The sequence below is a fragment of the Melanotaenia boesemani genome, chromosome 19 (genome assembly GCF_017639745.1).
Source record: "Melanotaenia boesemani isolate fMelBoe1 chromosome 19, fMelBoe1.pri, whole genome shotgun sequence".
In the NCBI taxonomy this organism is placed as follows: Eukaryota; Metazoa; Chordata; class Actinopteri; order Atheriniformes; family Melanotaeniidae; genus Melanotaenia; species Melanotaenia boesemani.
Window position 1 is genome coordinate 24,451,488 of NC_055700.1, and position 15,841 is coordinate 24,467,328.

General features: G+C 37.7%; 1 protein-coding gene across 1 annotated transcript in view; it reads right to left on the reverse strand.

Annotated features, from left to right (window-relative positions):
• Positions 1–15,841, reverse strand: part of cacna1bb (calcium channel, voltage-dependent, N type, alpha 1B subunit, b) — a 216,873-nt gene that overhangs the window by 14,449 nt on the left and 186,583 nt on the right. The window contains exons 44-50 of the mRNA XM_041969681.1: positions 7,787–7,892; positions 7,559–7,666; positions 6,872–6,981; positions 5,081–5,268; positions 4,689–4,818; positions 4,465–4,575; positions 1,848–1,886 (exon numbers count right to left, since the gene is read on the reverse strand). Coding sequence (XP_041825615.1) covers positions 1,848–1,886; positions 4,465–4,575; positions 4,689–4,818; positions 5,081–5,268; positions 6,872–6,981; positions 7,559–7,666; positions 7,787–7,892 — 792 coding nt within the window. The remainder of the gene's footprint in view (positions 1–1,847; positions 1,887–4,464; positions 4,576–4,688; positions 4,819–5,080; positions 5,269–6,871; positions 6,982–7,558; positions 7,667–7,786; positions 7,893–15,841) is intronic.

Here is a 15,841-nt window from a genome sequence, read left to right on the forward strand (position 1 = left end):
GCTTCAGAATGAACTTTTCATACTCCTTTTTTGTGGCTTCTTTTGTACGTTTCATTTAGATAGTAACATATAGCCCACAGGACCAGTAGCTATCTGATGTAGAGTTAATAGAAAAATAAACTTTACAGCATACATATGAAGCTCCATTGTGTCTTAAAGATCTTATAGCTTGATATTTTCCCAAGAGAGCACTTCACTCTCAGACTGTAAATTTACTTGTGGTTCCTTGAGTTTCTAAAAGTAGATTAGGTGGCAGAACCTTAAGTTATCAGACCCCTCTCAGTGGAAACAGCTGCCACTTTGGGTTCAGGAACCAGACAACCTCTCATGAAGTTGTGTTTCTCTTTTTCTTTCTCAGCCGGTATCTCTGATTTTAAGTTGTGGTGTTTGTTGACCCCTCTGTCTTGTCCTCTTTACACCCAAAATGGTTGAACCAGATGGCCATCCTTCCTGAGTCTAGTTTTGGTGGAAGGTTTTCCAGTTTAAGCAGAGGTTCTTCCTCTCCACTGTCCCCATGCAACACCCAGGATGTGGGACTGAATCAAAGAGAAGACTCAATGCACTTTATTGACTTAGGGTCATTTTGTACACTGTAAAGTTGCTGCGTAGTTTGCTTATGCTTTTGTCCAGCTCTGCAGTGGTGTATTCCTTTGATATCTTGTATCGAAGCCTGTTTTTTCTCCATAGTTATTACTGTATATGCTTATAATACTTGTAACTAAAAACCTTTGAAGACAATGGCACTCACCCCACCTGATTCTTACCTTGCTGACCAGTCGAGACACCAGCAACCAAACTCATGAGATAGGAAACTAGAACAGCAGCTAACTGACAGTAAACCCCCTTATCTGCTGGTTATAGTGTAGATTTTGATTTTGAAACCAAAAACATTATATAGTTGAATAAATCATCTATGATATACTTTTATTAAAACATAACTTATGCAGGTATAGGATGGCTGTGCTGTTCCATATGTTCCTACCTCACGGTCTAGCCTGTCATTAAGATCAGAGACAACATCACAAGACAGTAAGAAACAATTATATAAGCAAATTCTTTTATTTAGTAAGCAGTCTTAAAATCTAATCTTTTAAACAAGATTTAACATGCTGATATACTTTGGTATTCCCTATTTCAGTTCACATCACTGATATGAATCGTGATGTGACAAAAATAGTTTGTCCACCTTTTCTTTCAAGACTAAGAGAGACTTGAAATGAGGGGGCAGAAATCTCACTTGTTTACTTTGTGTCTCCATTCAGAGTAGAAGAAAAAGATTTTAAGACTGAACGTTAGAAAAAATGACAAAGGTTAGGCGGGTTTTTAAGTGAGAAATTGGAAGAAGATTTGTTTTAAAGCAGAAGAGCAGCAGTACCGTCTCTACCTTTTTTCAAAACCACTCTCACACACTCAAAAAAAACTCAGTTACACTACAACGTTGCTGCATAGCAACATTAACATGCATACATTCAGCCACATTTTACCAAAGTGTAGTACTGTACTGCTGAAGCTACTGGCTGAAAACAGGAGAAAGTGCTTGAAACACCCCGGATACACAATTTTTTATTTTCCAGGGATGTATGTTTTATGGATTATGTAAATGTGTAAGGTGCACGTATTGTTTTTATGGGGTTTTTTTTATGGAATGATCAGTGTATTAAGTGGAAGTGAAAAGTGGAGGAGTCTATGATGGTGGGAAGGTGCGAACTCTGCACCGTGATGATCAGAGCACATAGAGGCAAACACAGACATGAGAGATTAAAAGAAAACAGAAGATAAAGAAGGAAAGGACAAGAGGAGGATAGAGAAGAAAAGGTAAGAAAGGTGGCACAACAGGTGGTACATACTGCCAGGTGGGTCCCAGGGGCGTGGCGAGGGTGGCTCCGCTATCAGACAGCACGCACAAGAGGAGGTGGGCAAAATATTAGCAGTGAGCATCAAAATTAGGAGAAAGGAAAGACAGAAGTGAAGAGTAGAGCCTGAAGGAGGATTAGGCTGAGGATATTCTGTTTTTTCTGGATGTCAAGAAAACTCGCAAAAATATCAAATGAATAACACACTGACGCAACTGACTGGCTATGTTTCTACAAGCTGATGTGATTGATAAAGACTCAAACATCTGCAACTGCCACTGTTTACCATTAAGATTCCCTGACACACACTTAAATTATTCCAGCAAACTGCCAACACTTCTGCTTTTTATGAAATGATTATTTATTAAAGCCCAACTACTAAAGTTTGGCAGATGTTCTCACTGAGGCACCCCCCTAAAGACTGCTAAGTCAGCATCGGTCTTGCATCCTGTCTCTCCTCTGAGCTCTTTCCAGCTAGTAAAAGTCAGTTTGATGTTGACTCCTATCTCTTGTCACTTTCTATCCATCTTTTGCTCACTTCTTCCAAAAATGTCCTATTGCCTTTCTTAATGAATCAGCCACAATGTGTGTTCAAAATAGCCAGTCTGATGATATCCAGTTGCTAGCATGTGATTTGTGGGGTAAAGCAAAACTCAGCTGTAAAGTGATGCAGCATCCTGGAAGTAAAGGTTCTTAGGTGCAGTATCTTAGCCTCAAGACACTGCAGGGCAACACTGATCCAGTAATGTACAAGATAAATGTCCCTGTGCCATCAAACCAAGTCAGAAACAGTTTATGTCTATGTAGCGTTGCTTTATCATACATTTGACTGCAGCAGCTTCATTCTCTTCATTCCTATAGAAGCTGTAGGGGTAAATTTCCTTTTTACATACCATTTATACCTTGTGAGTGTGCCTGTCCATCTATTTTCTTCCGCTTATCCAATGTTGGGTCATGGAGAGAGATCCAGACACCCCTCATCCCAGTCACACTCAGCTTCTCCCAGGAGATCCCAAGGCATTGCTAGGCCATAAAGAATATAGTCCCTCCAACAAGTCCTGGGTTTGTCATAGGATGTGACTGGAAAATCTTCAAGGAGATGCAATCAGAAAGCATCTTAATCAGATGCCCAAACGATCTTAGCTGACTTCTTTTCATAGAGAGCAGCTGTGGTCCTACTCTGGATGTGTGACCTCCTCATCCAATGTCTCAGACTGAGCACAACCACTGAGGAAGCTTATTTAAGTCACTTGTATCCTTATTCTTATTCTTTCAGTCACTAACCCAAATCTTGTGACTAAAGGTAAGGGTTGTAACGTAGATAAAGCAGTAAATCAAAAGCTTTGCCTTTCAGCTCAGGTCTCTTTTTACTACAACAGGCTGATATAGAGATCTAATTACTTTAACAAAGCCATAATCCATCCATCTCTGGTTCCTTCCTACCATCACTTGCCAACAAGATCTCGGGATATTTAAACTCCTTCTTGAAAAAAGTTTTTTTTCACATAATTATGTAACCAGAGAAAGTCTCCAGAAGTGATAACATGTTATAGGTTTTGGTTTTTCATGTGACTTTTTGACAAATAGTAAAGTAAGAATAAGCCCAGCCTAGATCCTTTAAAGAGAAAGAAAGGGTGGGAGGTCATAATGCAACAGAAATATTTGAAAGCACATGTTAAGAGCAGTGGGTGAGGACAAGGTCACAAAGGAGGGGGGAAACAGACAGAAACACAGAGACAGTGCAGCAGCAAAGCTAAACAGACAAGATCAGACTGGTGGAACAATCCGAAAACACAGAAATGATGGACAGAAAAGTCATCCTAACAAGACGTCCACAGGCTGCAGACGAGAGCAGCTACTGGAACCCAGAAAAGCAAAATTATTAAAAATGAAGAAAAGAAAGTCATTAAAATGAAACACCACTGTAATCATGCAAAACTCAGCAGAATTTACAAGTAAGAAAAACCAAATACAACTTATCACAAACCTAAACAAAGTAAATAAATTAAAGACTTCAAACATATTAAATTAAAATATAATTAAAATAATATAATATAATATAATATAATATAATATTCCTGCTTAAATTTTACATCAGAGATGTAGTACCACCTCTACAGTGGCACAAAACTGTAATTCTGCACTTAATAATAACCAATGATGATCAAAGTACCGAAAAGATTTTAATAATTTATAAAAAAAAACAAAAAGAAAAACATTGCAGTCTCACGCAATAGCTTTTTGCATTTTCTTTGCAACCACGAATACCATTACATTATTAATGAAAAGTTTAACTGTATGCTGTCTACCTTCTCCAGCCTGAATTCACTCCCTTGTAAAATACATAAAACTGTCAGAATGGAGAGGTCAGGGTCAGCAGGCTGACATGATGTGGACTGACAGAGAGCTGTTCTGCCTCCGTCTGCTCACGGCTGGTTTCACTAACTCCAATTCAGCAGCCCATCAGCCTTTTTTCAGTCTTGTCCAATGTTTCCTACTTCAGCCACTGTGTTTCCCAAAACATCTACAGTATCCATACTGTCTCTTTTCTTATATCCCAAGAATGTAGCATAGAGAAAAAAAAATCATGCAAACTTTCTTTTTAGCTTACGTAGTACTCAGCATTTAGTCGGGGCAGAGATGCTGCTCTGCAGTGGCCCTCAAGGCTGGGATATCCGTCTGTCTCTGAGATATTCTCCACCTGTTTCAGTTCTACCACTTCCTGGAAGAGAAACAGGAATATACAGAGACAACACAGGCATCATTGCATGTCAAAACACATTAAGGAGGAATGCCGTAACGCAAGATTAAATATAGATGATAGTGTTTTTGTACCTGGTGTCTAGTGGAATAATGCACATCCTCTGACTGGCCTCTCTGCAGCTTCCTCCGGGCTGTGGGCCTCTGAGCAGCCTGAGAAACATCCCCAGACTGGGAATGTTTTATGGCACTCCTCTGGTTTAGCCTGTGCATTAACAAGCAAGAGCTTTAACTGTTTTTTAAGTGTTCAGAAATTATTTAATGTCAAATGTTATGCTGATGACACCCAGTTATTGTCATCATTCCCCAATCTGACAATCATGGAGGCATAAATCACAGCTCATCTGGAGTAGATGTCATCAAAGTATCAACCTAAACCAGATAAAGATTTCTTTGGGGGAAATAATGTGTATTCATAAAAGTAAGAAGACATGAAAAGTTGTTTGTATACTGCATCTGTTATTTACATGGTGTCCCTGCTGATGGAGCTGTCACTGATGGTGGTTGTGGTGGCGATGGTGGTCGTTGGTGGGACTTCTGGTTTTGTTTCTGGTTCAGGCTGGGTTGGGGGAGGTTTGGAGTTGAAAATGGGCGGCTCTACATCCAGTAGGTGAGTGAAGGGCAGCACAGGACGGAACAACGCTCCCAGTTTATTCTGTAGGATGGAAAAACAACATAAAAAATCTGGAATTCTAAGACCTTCAACTGAGTTTGCCTAACAATAGAAAAATCCCTTAAACATGGCGATAATAAAAATTTTAAAAAGAAAATCATTTAAAATATTACCTACAATTTAGTTACTAAAGAGAAAATGGTTATTTACACATCTGATAGATACAAATAAATATTATTCATTTGGGGTCATGTTTGTGGCCACTTGATTAATTAGATTATAATATACACTCAACAGCCTTTATAAGGTTTAATTGCTGTTAACACAAATATCTAATCAGCCAATCACATGGCAGCAATTCAGATTCAGTAATTCAGACATGGTCAAGATGATTTGCTGGAGTTTAAGCTGAGTATCAGAATGAGAAAAAATTGGGAAAAAAAAACTGGGATTTTCACACATGACCATCTCTAGGGTTTACAGAGAACGGTTTGAAGAAGAGAAAATATCCAGTGAGCAGCAGTTGTCTGGACCAGAATGTCTTGTTGATGTCAGAAGTCAGAGGAGAATGAGCAGACTGGCTGGAGAGGATGGAAAGACAACAAGATATCAAATAAGCACTGGTTCCAACCAAGGAATGCAGAATAGCATCTCTGAACACACAACACGTCCAACCTTGAAGCAGATGGGTTGAACAATAGAAGACAGGAGAAATTGTCTGGTCTAATGAGTCTCTATTTCAGCTCCACATTCAGATGACAGGGGCAGAATTTGGTGGGAACATCGTGAAAACATGGATCCATCCTGCCTTGGATCAACACTCCAGCTACCGGTGGTGTAATGGTTGAGCTCATTTACATCATTACAGTCCTAAATTATTAACAGTATCACTTGAGCACAGTTTAACCCCCACAGCCTACCTGAGTAGTGCTGCTGTCCATCCCTTTATGACCACAGTGTAGCATCATCTGATGATTATCATCATCAGAAGATGCTGATCTTCATGATGCTTCTTATCATGGATGCAGCCGACAAACCTGCAGCAACCGTGTGATGCTGTCATGTCAATATGGAGCAAAACCTCTGAGGAACGTTTCCAGCAACTTGACAGCAAGAATGAAAACAGGTCTGAAGGAAAAAGGGGGCCAACTTGGTACTAGCAAGATGGACCTAATAAAGTGGCTGGTGAGTGTACACTTTTAGATCTGATTTAGTTTTTACCAGCTCCTGATAAAAGAAAGTGGTTGAAGCAACTGTGTGGTCCATTTGTTTTCAGTAGCAGGCAGTATTGTGTCATACATCTGAAATTTTTGGGTGAAAAATTATTTCCAAGAGATGTGAGTTAAATAAAAATCAGTGTTTTAAGTCAAATTTCTCTTTTATTTTGTTTTTCTTCATGAAAGGAGTTTTTATTATTCTAAAAGATTCTTTATCAATTGATTAGGTAATTTCATTAAGTTATTGTCCCAAACTGGAAAAAATGACATAAAAAACAATCATTTATTTGACTTAGATATATAGATATATGGAATATATATATATATATATATATATATATATATATAATTTTATATAATCCTAAAACCTAAGCCTATTATGCTACACTTTAAGACATAGTTGGCTTCTTCTTTGAACGTTTAGCTACCTGGGGGGCTCCTGAAGGATTCTGTTGCTGCAGTTTCTTTGCCCGATTCTGCTTGTAGTAGTCAAAGATCATATGAGCTGCGTAGACTTTCCCCACAGTCAGCTCATTATCTAGAGGACAAGAAAACACAGTGAACAACAGTTCTTCCATGTGGGCAGCAGATGGCACCAGAAGAGCAACAAAGGAAAACAGGAGAAGGAAAAAGGACCAGTTTGGGTGTAACTACTAAATACGAACAGTATGTAAAGGAGGTACTGAAGAAAAAAAATCTTAACCAGTGCATTGTGTGTTATTGTCCTGGGAATTTCATTGTAGTTCAACTTACTCAATGACACATACTTAATTTTCTTGAAAAGACCAAATGAAATAAAATGATCACCAGAATTTCCTCTATAATCTGGAAAATGACTGAAAAATAGAAAAGTGAAAAATTAAGCATTTTCCATTAAGTCATTTTCTTAAACAGGTGAAAAATCCAAGCAGTGAGTTCCCACTGTCCCAATTCCTATAAAAAATGATTAAATAAATAAATAAGTGGATAAAAAAATTAATTCCCTACATCAAAAACAGTCCACAAAACACAATGGAAAAAAATTAAGATAAAGGAAGAAAAACAAAAAGAAAGGACACAGATGGCCGGTAAACATCTGGTTAATGGAGCCTTTTACACCCCAAACGGAGGCTCACATTTATGTGGCGTCACCAGCAGGTCCACAGTCTTCGCCGACAGGTTGGGCCAAACTCGGTTGATCTCCTTCCTCAGGTCGACATCACACAAACGCTGTGCCAGGACCCCTGGGGACAAGCCCACAAACATGCCACATCAAATCTGCAGCAGAGCCATCACTGCCTTCGTGTCAGAGCCTTCAGTGAAGCCGGGAGGAGCTCTGGGTTTTGTAGTTTTTTGTTTCTTACCAGATGCCAGTTTGATCTCAAGAGCCGTGCGAATCAGGGCCATCAGCGTGGAGGTGAAATGGACCGTGTTATCATCCGCGATGGGCATGTTCATCCTCACCAATCGCTGAGAGGAATGAGAGGAGGGGATGAGAATCAGAAGTCAGGAGTTTACAAATAGCTAGATAACAAACATGAGGGGCATGTAAACATAAATGTATTTATTTGGTTCTTAGTCACCTGAATAAATCCAGAATTTTTTTACTTTATATAAAAATTTAAAAACTTAAAATAAAAATGTGACATTGTACTTATTGTAAACAAGGTTCTATTTATTTTTTTTTATCACTTTTTATATATTTATTTAGACATTTTAATTTATTTTCTACATACTTTTTTTTTAATATATTTTACTTTTATTTATTCTTTTATTATAAAGTCTGCACTTAATTATTTCTAACTACCTAATATTTGAAAACTATTAGAAAACATTTTTGCTTCAACAGATAAAAAAGAGATTTGCACAAAATCCTCCCACTGGAAAGCATTAATAAAACATTTCAAAATATTTCTCAATTTCACACTAAACAAATAAATAGATTGATAATAATTAAGCAATTATCCAAATACAGTCCTCAGCTGTTTTGTCTGAGTCCTACCAGCACTGAGCAGACTAGTATTCCTGCTGCCGTTGCTATGAGACCACTGCACAGCACTCTCCTCCTAAAACCTAAAATCTGATTAAGTCATAATGCTCAGCAGCACCGCATAAGCTCTGAATATGCTAACTCTCCACCGCTGCTGGGAACACGCAGCAGCTTGTCTGTCATTCTCAAAACAACATAAGGCCTGAGGAGAAAAGAGAGGTCACCGGTGAGAACTGGACTCCGCAAGAAAACTGTCCATCACAGTGGCCGTCCTTAAGCAGAAGTGAAAAAGAAAAGCCCAAGAAGCCTCTCAGCTGGACTTCTGAGTTCATTTGTGCATTAATTAAGGCCTTGGATTTGGGTCCATGTGGCTTTGAGAGGTGGCTTGGTTTGTTTTTATACTGGCATTTCTTTTAAGGGTTGGACATAGAGATAAGGTAATGTCTTTATCGAGAACTCGTGTAACGTAGCCTGTGTGCTGTTGACAGGAGTCATAAGGTTCTGTATGTCAGGATGAGTGCAGATGGATTTGAGTTGGCTTCACATGTGGATTTTTTTTATTTAATTTTTTGTATCCAGCAGAGATGTCAGAAAGAACATTTGAAATGTAAAGGAGTCAAAACAGCACCAGGAGGTGCAGAGCCGCACACACACAAATAAATGCTGCATGGAAACGATGTTTCCAGCGACTGTATCGAACTTTAATGAGTTTTTAAGCTTCTAGGTTTAGAAAGACAAGTGTGTTTCCATGTCTTTAGTCAGTGCGGCTTTATATTCAGCTGAACTGTACCAGTTTGTTTTTTTCCAGGTCTTATTCTGCTTGTTGGATTCAGACTTAATTCTTCTAATGATCTGTGCAAAGAGGAATTGATTTTGATTTAATTGTGAACACACCACAAGTCCTGATCACGTTCATGTTTCGTAAGAAAAAAGTCATCATTAAAAATAAATATGAATCTAGTATGAGCTTGAGTTACATTCTCAACTGCATATGTGTGCTGTTCTGCTTCCTTATCTGCTGTTGTCAGCATCTTCCAGCCAGTCACTGCTTTGCACTGCCCAGGCGTCTGCAGCCTGCAGCTCCACAGCTGCAAGTGGCTCACTGGACCTTCCACAATACATGGCAAAAATTGCTAAAGAACTAACCAATGCTTAAAACAGGGATGCCCAAGTCTGGTCCTCAAGATCTACTATTCTGCAACTATGAGATGCATCCCTTCTCCAACACACCTGAATCAAATGACTGTCTCGTTACCAGGCCTCTGCACTGATGTGGATGAGGGGAGTCAGCCAGTGGAGACAGGTGTTTTGAAGAAGGGATTGCATTGAATTTTCACAACATAATGACACCAAAAGTACTTGTTTCTTGTCATTAGGTTGGAAACTATGGGATTTTTTTTTTTTTTACATAATTTTCCACAAATATCTACATCTGATGAAAGAAAGTCTATCTATCCTCTTTTTGCAAAAGTTTTATATTTTTTTCTTTATTTTAAAACTTAAAAATAGAAATGTGTTTTTTCAAAAGTGACAAATTTCCTAGATATTTACCAAAAATTATAATTTGTGTTTTTTTTAAAAGGACTGGTAACAGTTGCGTCTCTAAACGGGTTTCATGTAGCTGGGCTGAGGGAAAAATGGCTCTTTGGACTGTAAAGGTTGCGGACGCCTGGACTGGCCTATAAAAGGACAGGAGGTGTCCTTCTGGACCTTCAGGCCAGTTTCTGTGTAGGTCTTAGAGTTTTGGTTCTGTTGGTTTGATCTTTGTATGTGAACTCCTTTCAGAGGAGAGCTTTCATTCTTGTTTTCCTGTCATTCATTTTCTCCTGTTTGTGTTAAAGGAGGTCAGTTGTAGGTTTCTACCTTTTCTTTTGTGGTCATTCTTTCTGTTCATATTTTGGGAAGTTTTGTTTGTTGTGTTGGCCTTGGCTCTCCCTGAAGAAATGATGCCTTTTTATCTTGTTGAAACATGTTAAACAAATGAAAAGTAAACTGTAGAGATTATTTTCCTAACATTCTCCTTCTGGAGCAAAATCGGTCCTTCTAACCAAATCTTACTATCTTATATTCAGCCCAAAAGTCTTTGTGATCTTGTTTTGAGACACTTGGCAAGAGCATAATGTGTGATGTTATTAATCATGTTTTAAGAGTATATGTCTTTTAATTATTACTTAGTTTTTATTTATTTATTACTTAGTTACTAAATCTTAAAATTGGTTATTTTACATGCATATTAAGTTAAATCATCTCATTAAGACACTGTTTTGAAATCAAACTGTAACCCTATCACACCTCATTTTAGCTGTAAACCTTGTGTTAAAACCTCCAGTACCAATTAACACACACAGCAAAAAGGAGTTATCTCAAGATAAGGAATAAACACTTAGTAAGAATTCCTGAAATTGAAGAAGAAAGCATAGTGTATAGACTTTAGACAGGTCACAAACATCTTAAAGTCCTTTAATGCTTCTTTTCACTGTAGTTCCTTTCTCACTTTGGGAGAAAAGATCCAAAAACAAGAGAAACCAAACAAGAATTCAAGAACTGGTAGAGCAGCTGTGGCATAGACGGTGGCAGTGAATCAGGTGGTGGAGCAGGTTGTCTAGTAAGTGAAAGGTTCCCACTCCACCTGGTCATTCTAGCCTTTGGCAAAAAACGACTATCATATAGTAATAGAAATGTTTGGTGGTGGCCTGAGAAGCTGCTGGCAGGGGTTGTGTGGCGCTACCACTGCCCCTTCAACTGGGGCTGTGTTAGTCTAAAAATGACTATTCTTGAATTTATAATCATCTTGTTTGGCTGTTCTTGTTTTAACATCTTGTCTCACAAAGTGAGAAAGAAACAACACTGAAAAGAAGCATTAACAGGATGATTTTAAAGGTTTTTTTTTACTTAATAAGAGACCTGAAATGAGTCTCTCATTTCATTGTCTAAATGAATTTTCAGAATCTTTTCAATTTAACTCATTTTTTCGGTGCATCGGTTTAAGCGTAACGAGTAAAACTTAATAGTTGGCGACAAGAATAAAGAAAAAAACAAACAAACAGAAAAGAAGTAAAGCTGATTTGGTTTTAGAATATCTGCTTAAAATATTTGCTTGAAAGATTTCTTGATTATGAAGAAATAATAAAATAGAACAAATAAAAATGTATGCATGTAGTTAGTAAGTTAGCTGACATCAGTTAGTAGATCTCTGCTCCAGCCTCAGCCTGGTGATGGAGGAGATGGACATTTGAGCTGTGGGAGGGTTGTTTTGATTTTCGCCTTCATCTGGGTTTTTGCCAGAAAGCTGCAGGAGCCGAAGGGCATGAAGCTGAGGCTGGACCCTGGGCAGCAGCAGGAACTGGGACACGGGCCCATCAAGCCAAGCAGTGGCTGAAACCACAGCTGATTACCTGGGCGAGCACAAGAACGACTGGATGCTGGAGAATGATGGATGGGAAGGGTTCTGCTAGTTCTCCCGCAGTGCCAGAGATGCGAGTCAGGACTCGTGCATGAAGACAGCGCTGTTTGCTGCTGCTGGCGTTGGCTCGCTGGACTCACCCTCCCCCTGGTGCGCCAGCTAGCTTTCGACATCTCTAATGGTCTCTATCAAGTTCTCTATTTAGCAGAATAAGTAGACAATTTAATTCTAATATCCGTGCTGTAAAATGTCTTACAACCTGTGGTGAACTCTAGGCTATGATGAGGTTACCAACCACACTGTCACATGCTCCTTAACATTGTAAAATCAGTTTGAATGTAGTGATTGACATTGGTTTTCATTTCTTTTTGATTATTGAATGAAGCACCGGATTCAGTTATGAATGACTTCACTTTACAACATCACTTTTTAGCATTTACCAACTTTTCTCCAGACTTGGGTTTAGTTTTGAAAATGGACTGCATTTTAGTTTTTTCCATGTTTATCAGAGTTGTATGTCATGAATACATTTAGAGTACAATATAGAAATTATTATATTAAAAATGGCCTTTGTGTTTTATTGTACAAGGTCAGCAGAACTGGACAGTGATGATAACCAAACAATGGTGCTATAAATATTCTAAATGATTCATTAACTTACCAAACGAGGGACCAATCTGAAACAGAATTATTACCAAATGTTTTTCGAATGTTCTTTGTTTTTACCTAAAAAAAAATATATATATATAATTTCACATTTAGTTTAATTTATTTGTAAATGTTTTTTGGGGGAAAAAAGTTAGTTAATTAGTTACTTAATTGGATCTTTTTGCTTTCCAAATGTGAGGATTTATGGCAGAATTTCTCAGTTTATTCAATTAAAATCATATTGATGGGTAATAAAAACAAAAATTATATAACAACAGCTGAAATAAAACAATCTTTGAAAAACACTGTTGTCTTTATATTGCAACAGATTTCAAGCACATGAACGTGTAAGCATGCAGCCACGACGTGCAAAGCTTCAGGACCACTGCTCAAGTGATCCCTGCACACATGCATGTTTGAATTAGAACATAGTAATCATGGTAAATAAGAGATAAATAGGGTAAATAGATAAACCCACAATCAATGAGATGGAGCAATGAGATAAAAAAACACAAAAACAAAACAATAAAAAAACAAAGAATAAAGGGGGGCTTAGTGTTATCTACATGTGGAGTTTTGCATTTCGTTCCCAAGAAGCGACAGAAGAAAAATAAAGCTGCAGATTTAGAAAAATATATATATATATATTAAAGCTCTCCTTCAAAGAAAACATTACAGAGGACATTTGCTTGCAGAGAAAGACTTGTACATGCACAGATGCATACAGTGAAGTTATAATGGAGAAGAAATAATGTAAATCCCCAGAGAGGGTACGATAAAGATCATTCAAAAGAGACAGCCAAGTTCAGCCCAGAGACAGAGCGTAGAAAATAAAAACTAGGGGGTAAATAGGGAACACAAATCCCCCTGTGGATTTCAGGGGAATTATGCTGATAGGAATTCAGGCAGGTTAGCAAGAAGCATGAACAATGGTAACTTAACATGGGGGGCGAAGAAGAAAAGGGGATGGGGAGAATAAAACGCTAGCCTTGCTCTCCAGTGGACCCCTGCTCTCTCTTTGTCTTTCCCTGTCGATTCACAATAACAAGAGTTATATTTGGAGATGTGACCACATCAGTTCCAGGCATTTGTAACTGGGGCAAGGGCAGGGCTGCTTCAAATGTGATTCATTTAGACAGCTGTGCACACAGGGACTACTCACATTAAGTCTACATGTTAAGCGGTAAGCAGCTGGCACAGGGAATACCTGAGAATCACGAGATGTGTACTTAACTCCCACTTCACCACGAGTCTTTTACACAGTCACAGAATACAAGAGCTAGGTCCTCTTTTATTTGAGTCAGATCTAATGAGAGCGCAGTAAAAATATTCTGAAATGCCTCATCTCGGTGGAGATGAAAACTGTCGATTGCACCTGAATCTAGATGTGATCCATCAGTTTAATTTCTTCAACAGCTCTGAGTCTGGCTGCTGTAGTTTGTCATGTTTGGATAATTCCCACAGAAACAAACTAAATAGACACGTGACTACAGACATGCTAACGTCCGATTATTAACATGTCTGCAGTGACGAGGAAAACACGCTGCTAAGTCTCTGGAAACCACAGATAATCCCAGTGAACTAGAAACACTCCAACAAGGGCACTCTTTTGTAACCAGCCAACAACAGGAGGTTGGAGGGGTGGTAGAGGATTAAGTCACAGGCTATCATTTTCTTTTCTTGCTCCATATGGTCACAAGTTCCAGTCTACATAACTGGTTAAAATAAGGGGCCAATACTACTGATGGACATCTAGGAAAAAAGAGTATTAACAAAAATAGGCCATATCACATTCTGTATATTGAGCTTAAAATGGATATAAAGGAAAACGGAAAAAATAAATTTCTCTTTGAAGACATTAAAGCAGGATATACAGTAAACATTACTCCTATTTAGTGTCAAACCAAATATTTGTAGAATTCAGTTATAATAACGAATGAACTACAATCTGCCTTTGTTATAGTTCCACATTACACCTCTGGATATCAGCATTTCCTCATCTCCTTGTTTTAGTTGTTAAAACAAAGCAAATGGAAACAATTTTACATCTTCTTTTATAAGTAGAACTTATAAATGATAACTTTATTGATGATTTCAGTTTGGACTGATGCTATTTGATCACTAATCATTGAAATGATTACATTACATGACATTACTATTAATCAGCACCAAATACCCTTTATTACAAGAGAAAAAGTTTTGTTAATCTAAAAATAGAAATGTTCATGGATCACAAAAGCTGTTTTAATAAACTTTTTTTTTTTTTTTTTTTTTTTACTGAAAATGGGAATTGTACAATAGCTTATTATCTGTGTTGCCAAATCTTTGAATTAGTAAAAACAGCTTTTGTAACAGCAATCTCCCTGTGGGGACAAAAAGCATAGTGTATCATAGTGTATCATAGTGTATCATAGTGTATCATATAGCATCAGTCACTTGGAACCAAAAAAAAAAAAAAGACTGTCACCAAACTTGTCAAGATTGATCCTCTAGGACAGGAATGCTCAAGTCAGGTCCTTGAGATCTACTATCCTGCAACTTTTAGACGTAACCCTTCTCCAACACACCAAAATCAAATGAATGTCTTGTTACCAGGCCTCTGCAGAGCTGAATGATATGTGGATGAGGGAATTCAGCCTTTTGACTCAGGTGTTGCATCTAAAAGTTGCAGGTAGTAGGTCTAGAGAACCGGACTTGGTCACTCCTGCTCTAGGACTCTGAATGATAGCAAAGCACTAAACATGATTTTCCACCTGATGTACAGTCATCTGTATCATCAAAGGTGTGATCTCAGTTTTGATTTTACGTCTTTGATGACCAAAATCTCTATAGAATAACAAAAGAATGGCCTGGGTCCAAATCCACCCCTTTTCTTCTTCATCAATAAGTGGGAGCCTTAAAGATTGATTTTAACCACATATACATTATTCATTTATGACTTCTCCACACCTGTTGTCAATAACAACTGTCATCTCTAGTTGTATTTATGGAGTCATTTCTTGTAGTTTTTCTGGGTTTCCTACAGTGCGATTCCATTAGAAAAGAACCTTGGAGTCCAATTTAAACTTTTTAGATTCTATGAAGACAGTTAATGAGCAAAAAAGTGTTTTAAAAGTCACTATAAGTACGCCATAAAAAAAAAAATTTAAAAAAAGGATTCATTTTAAGTTATTCTTAGGGAGGCAGTCTGGAAGTCTTTTTGACATTCAACTTTTTGCTAGCAAATCCAAAGATCACCTTAGATAAATATTATGTTAAATCCAACAAACTTTGCTACACAAACACTTCTTTTGACTCAAAAAACATTGTATTTTAGGATAAATTAATTTTTTTTTTCACTTTTTCACTCTTATTGATCTCATTTTTAATAACTAGAAA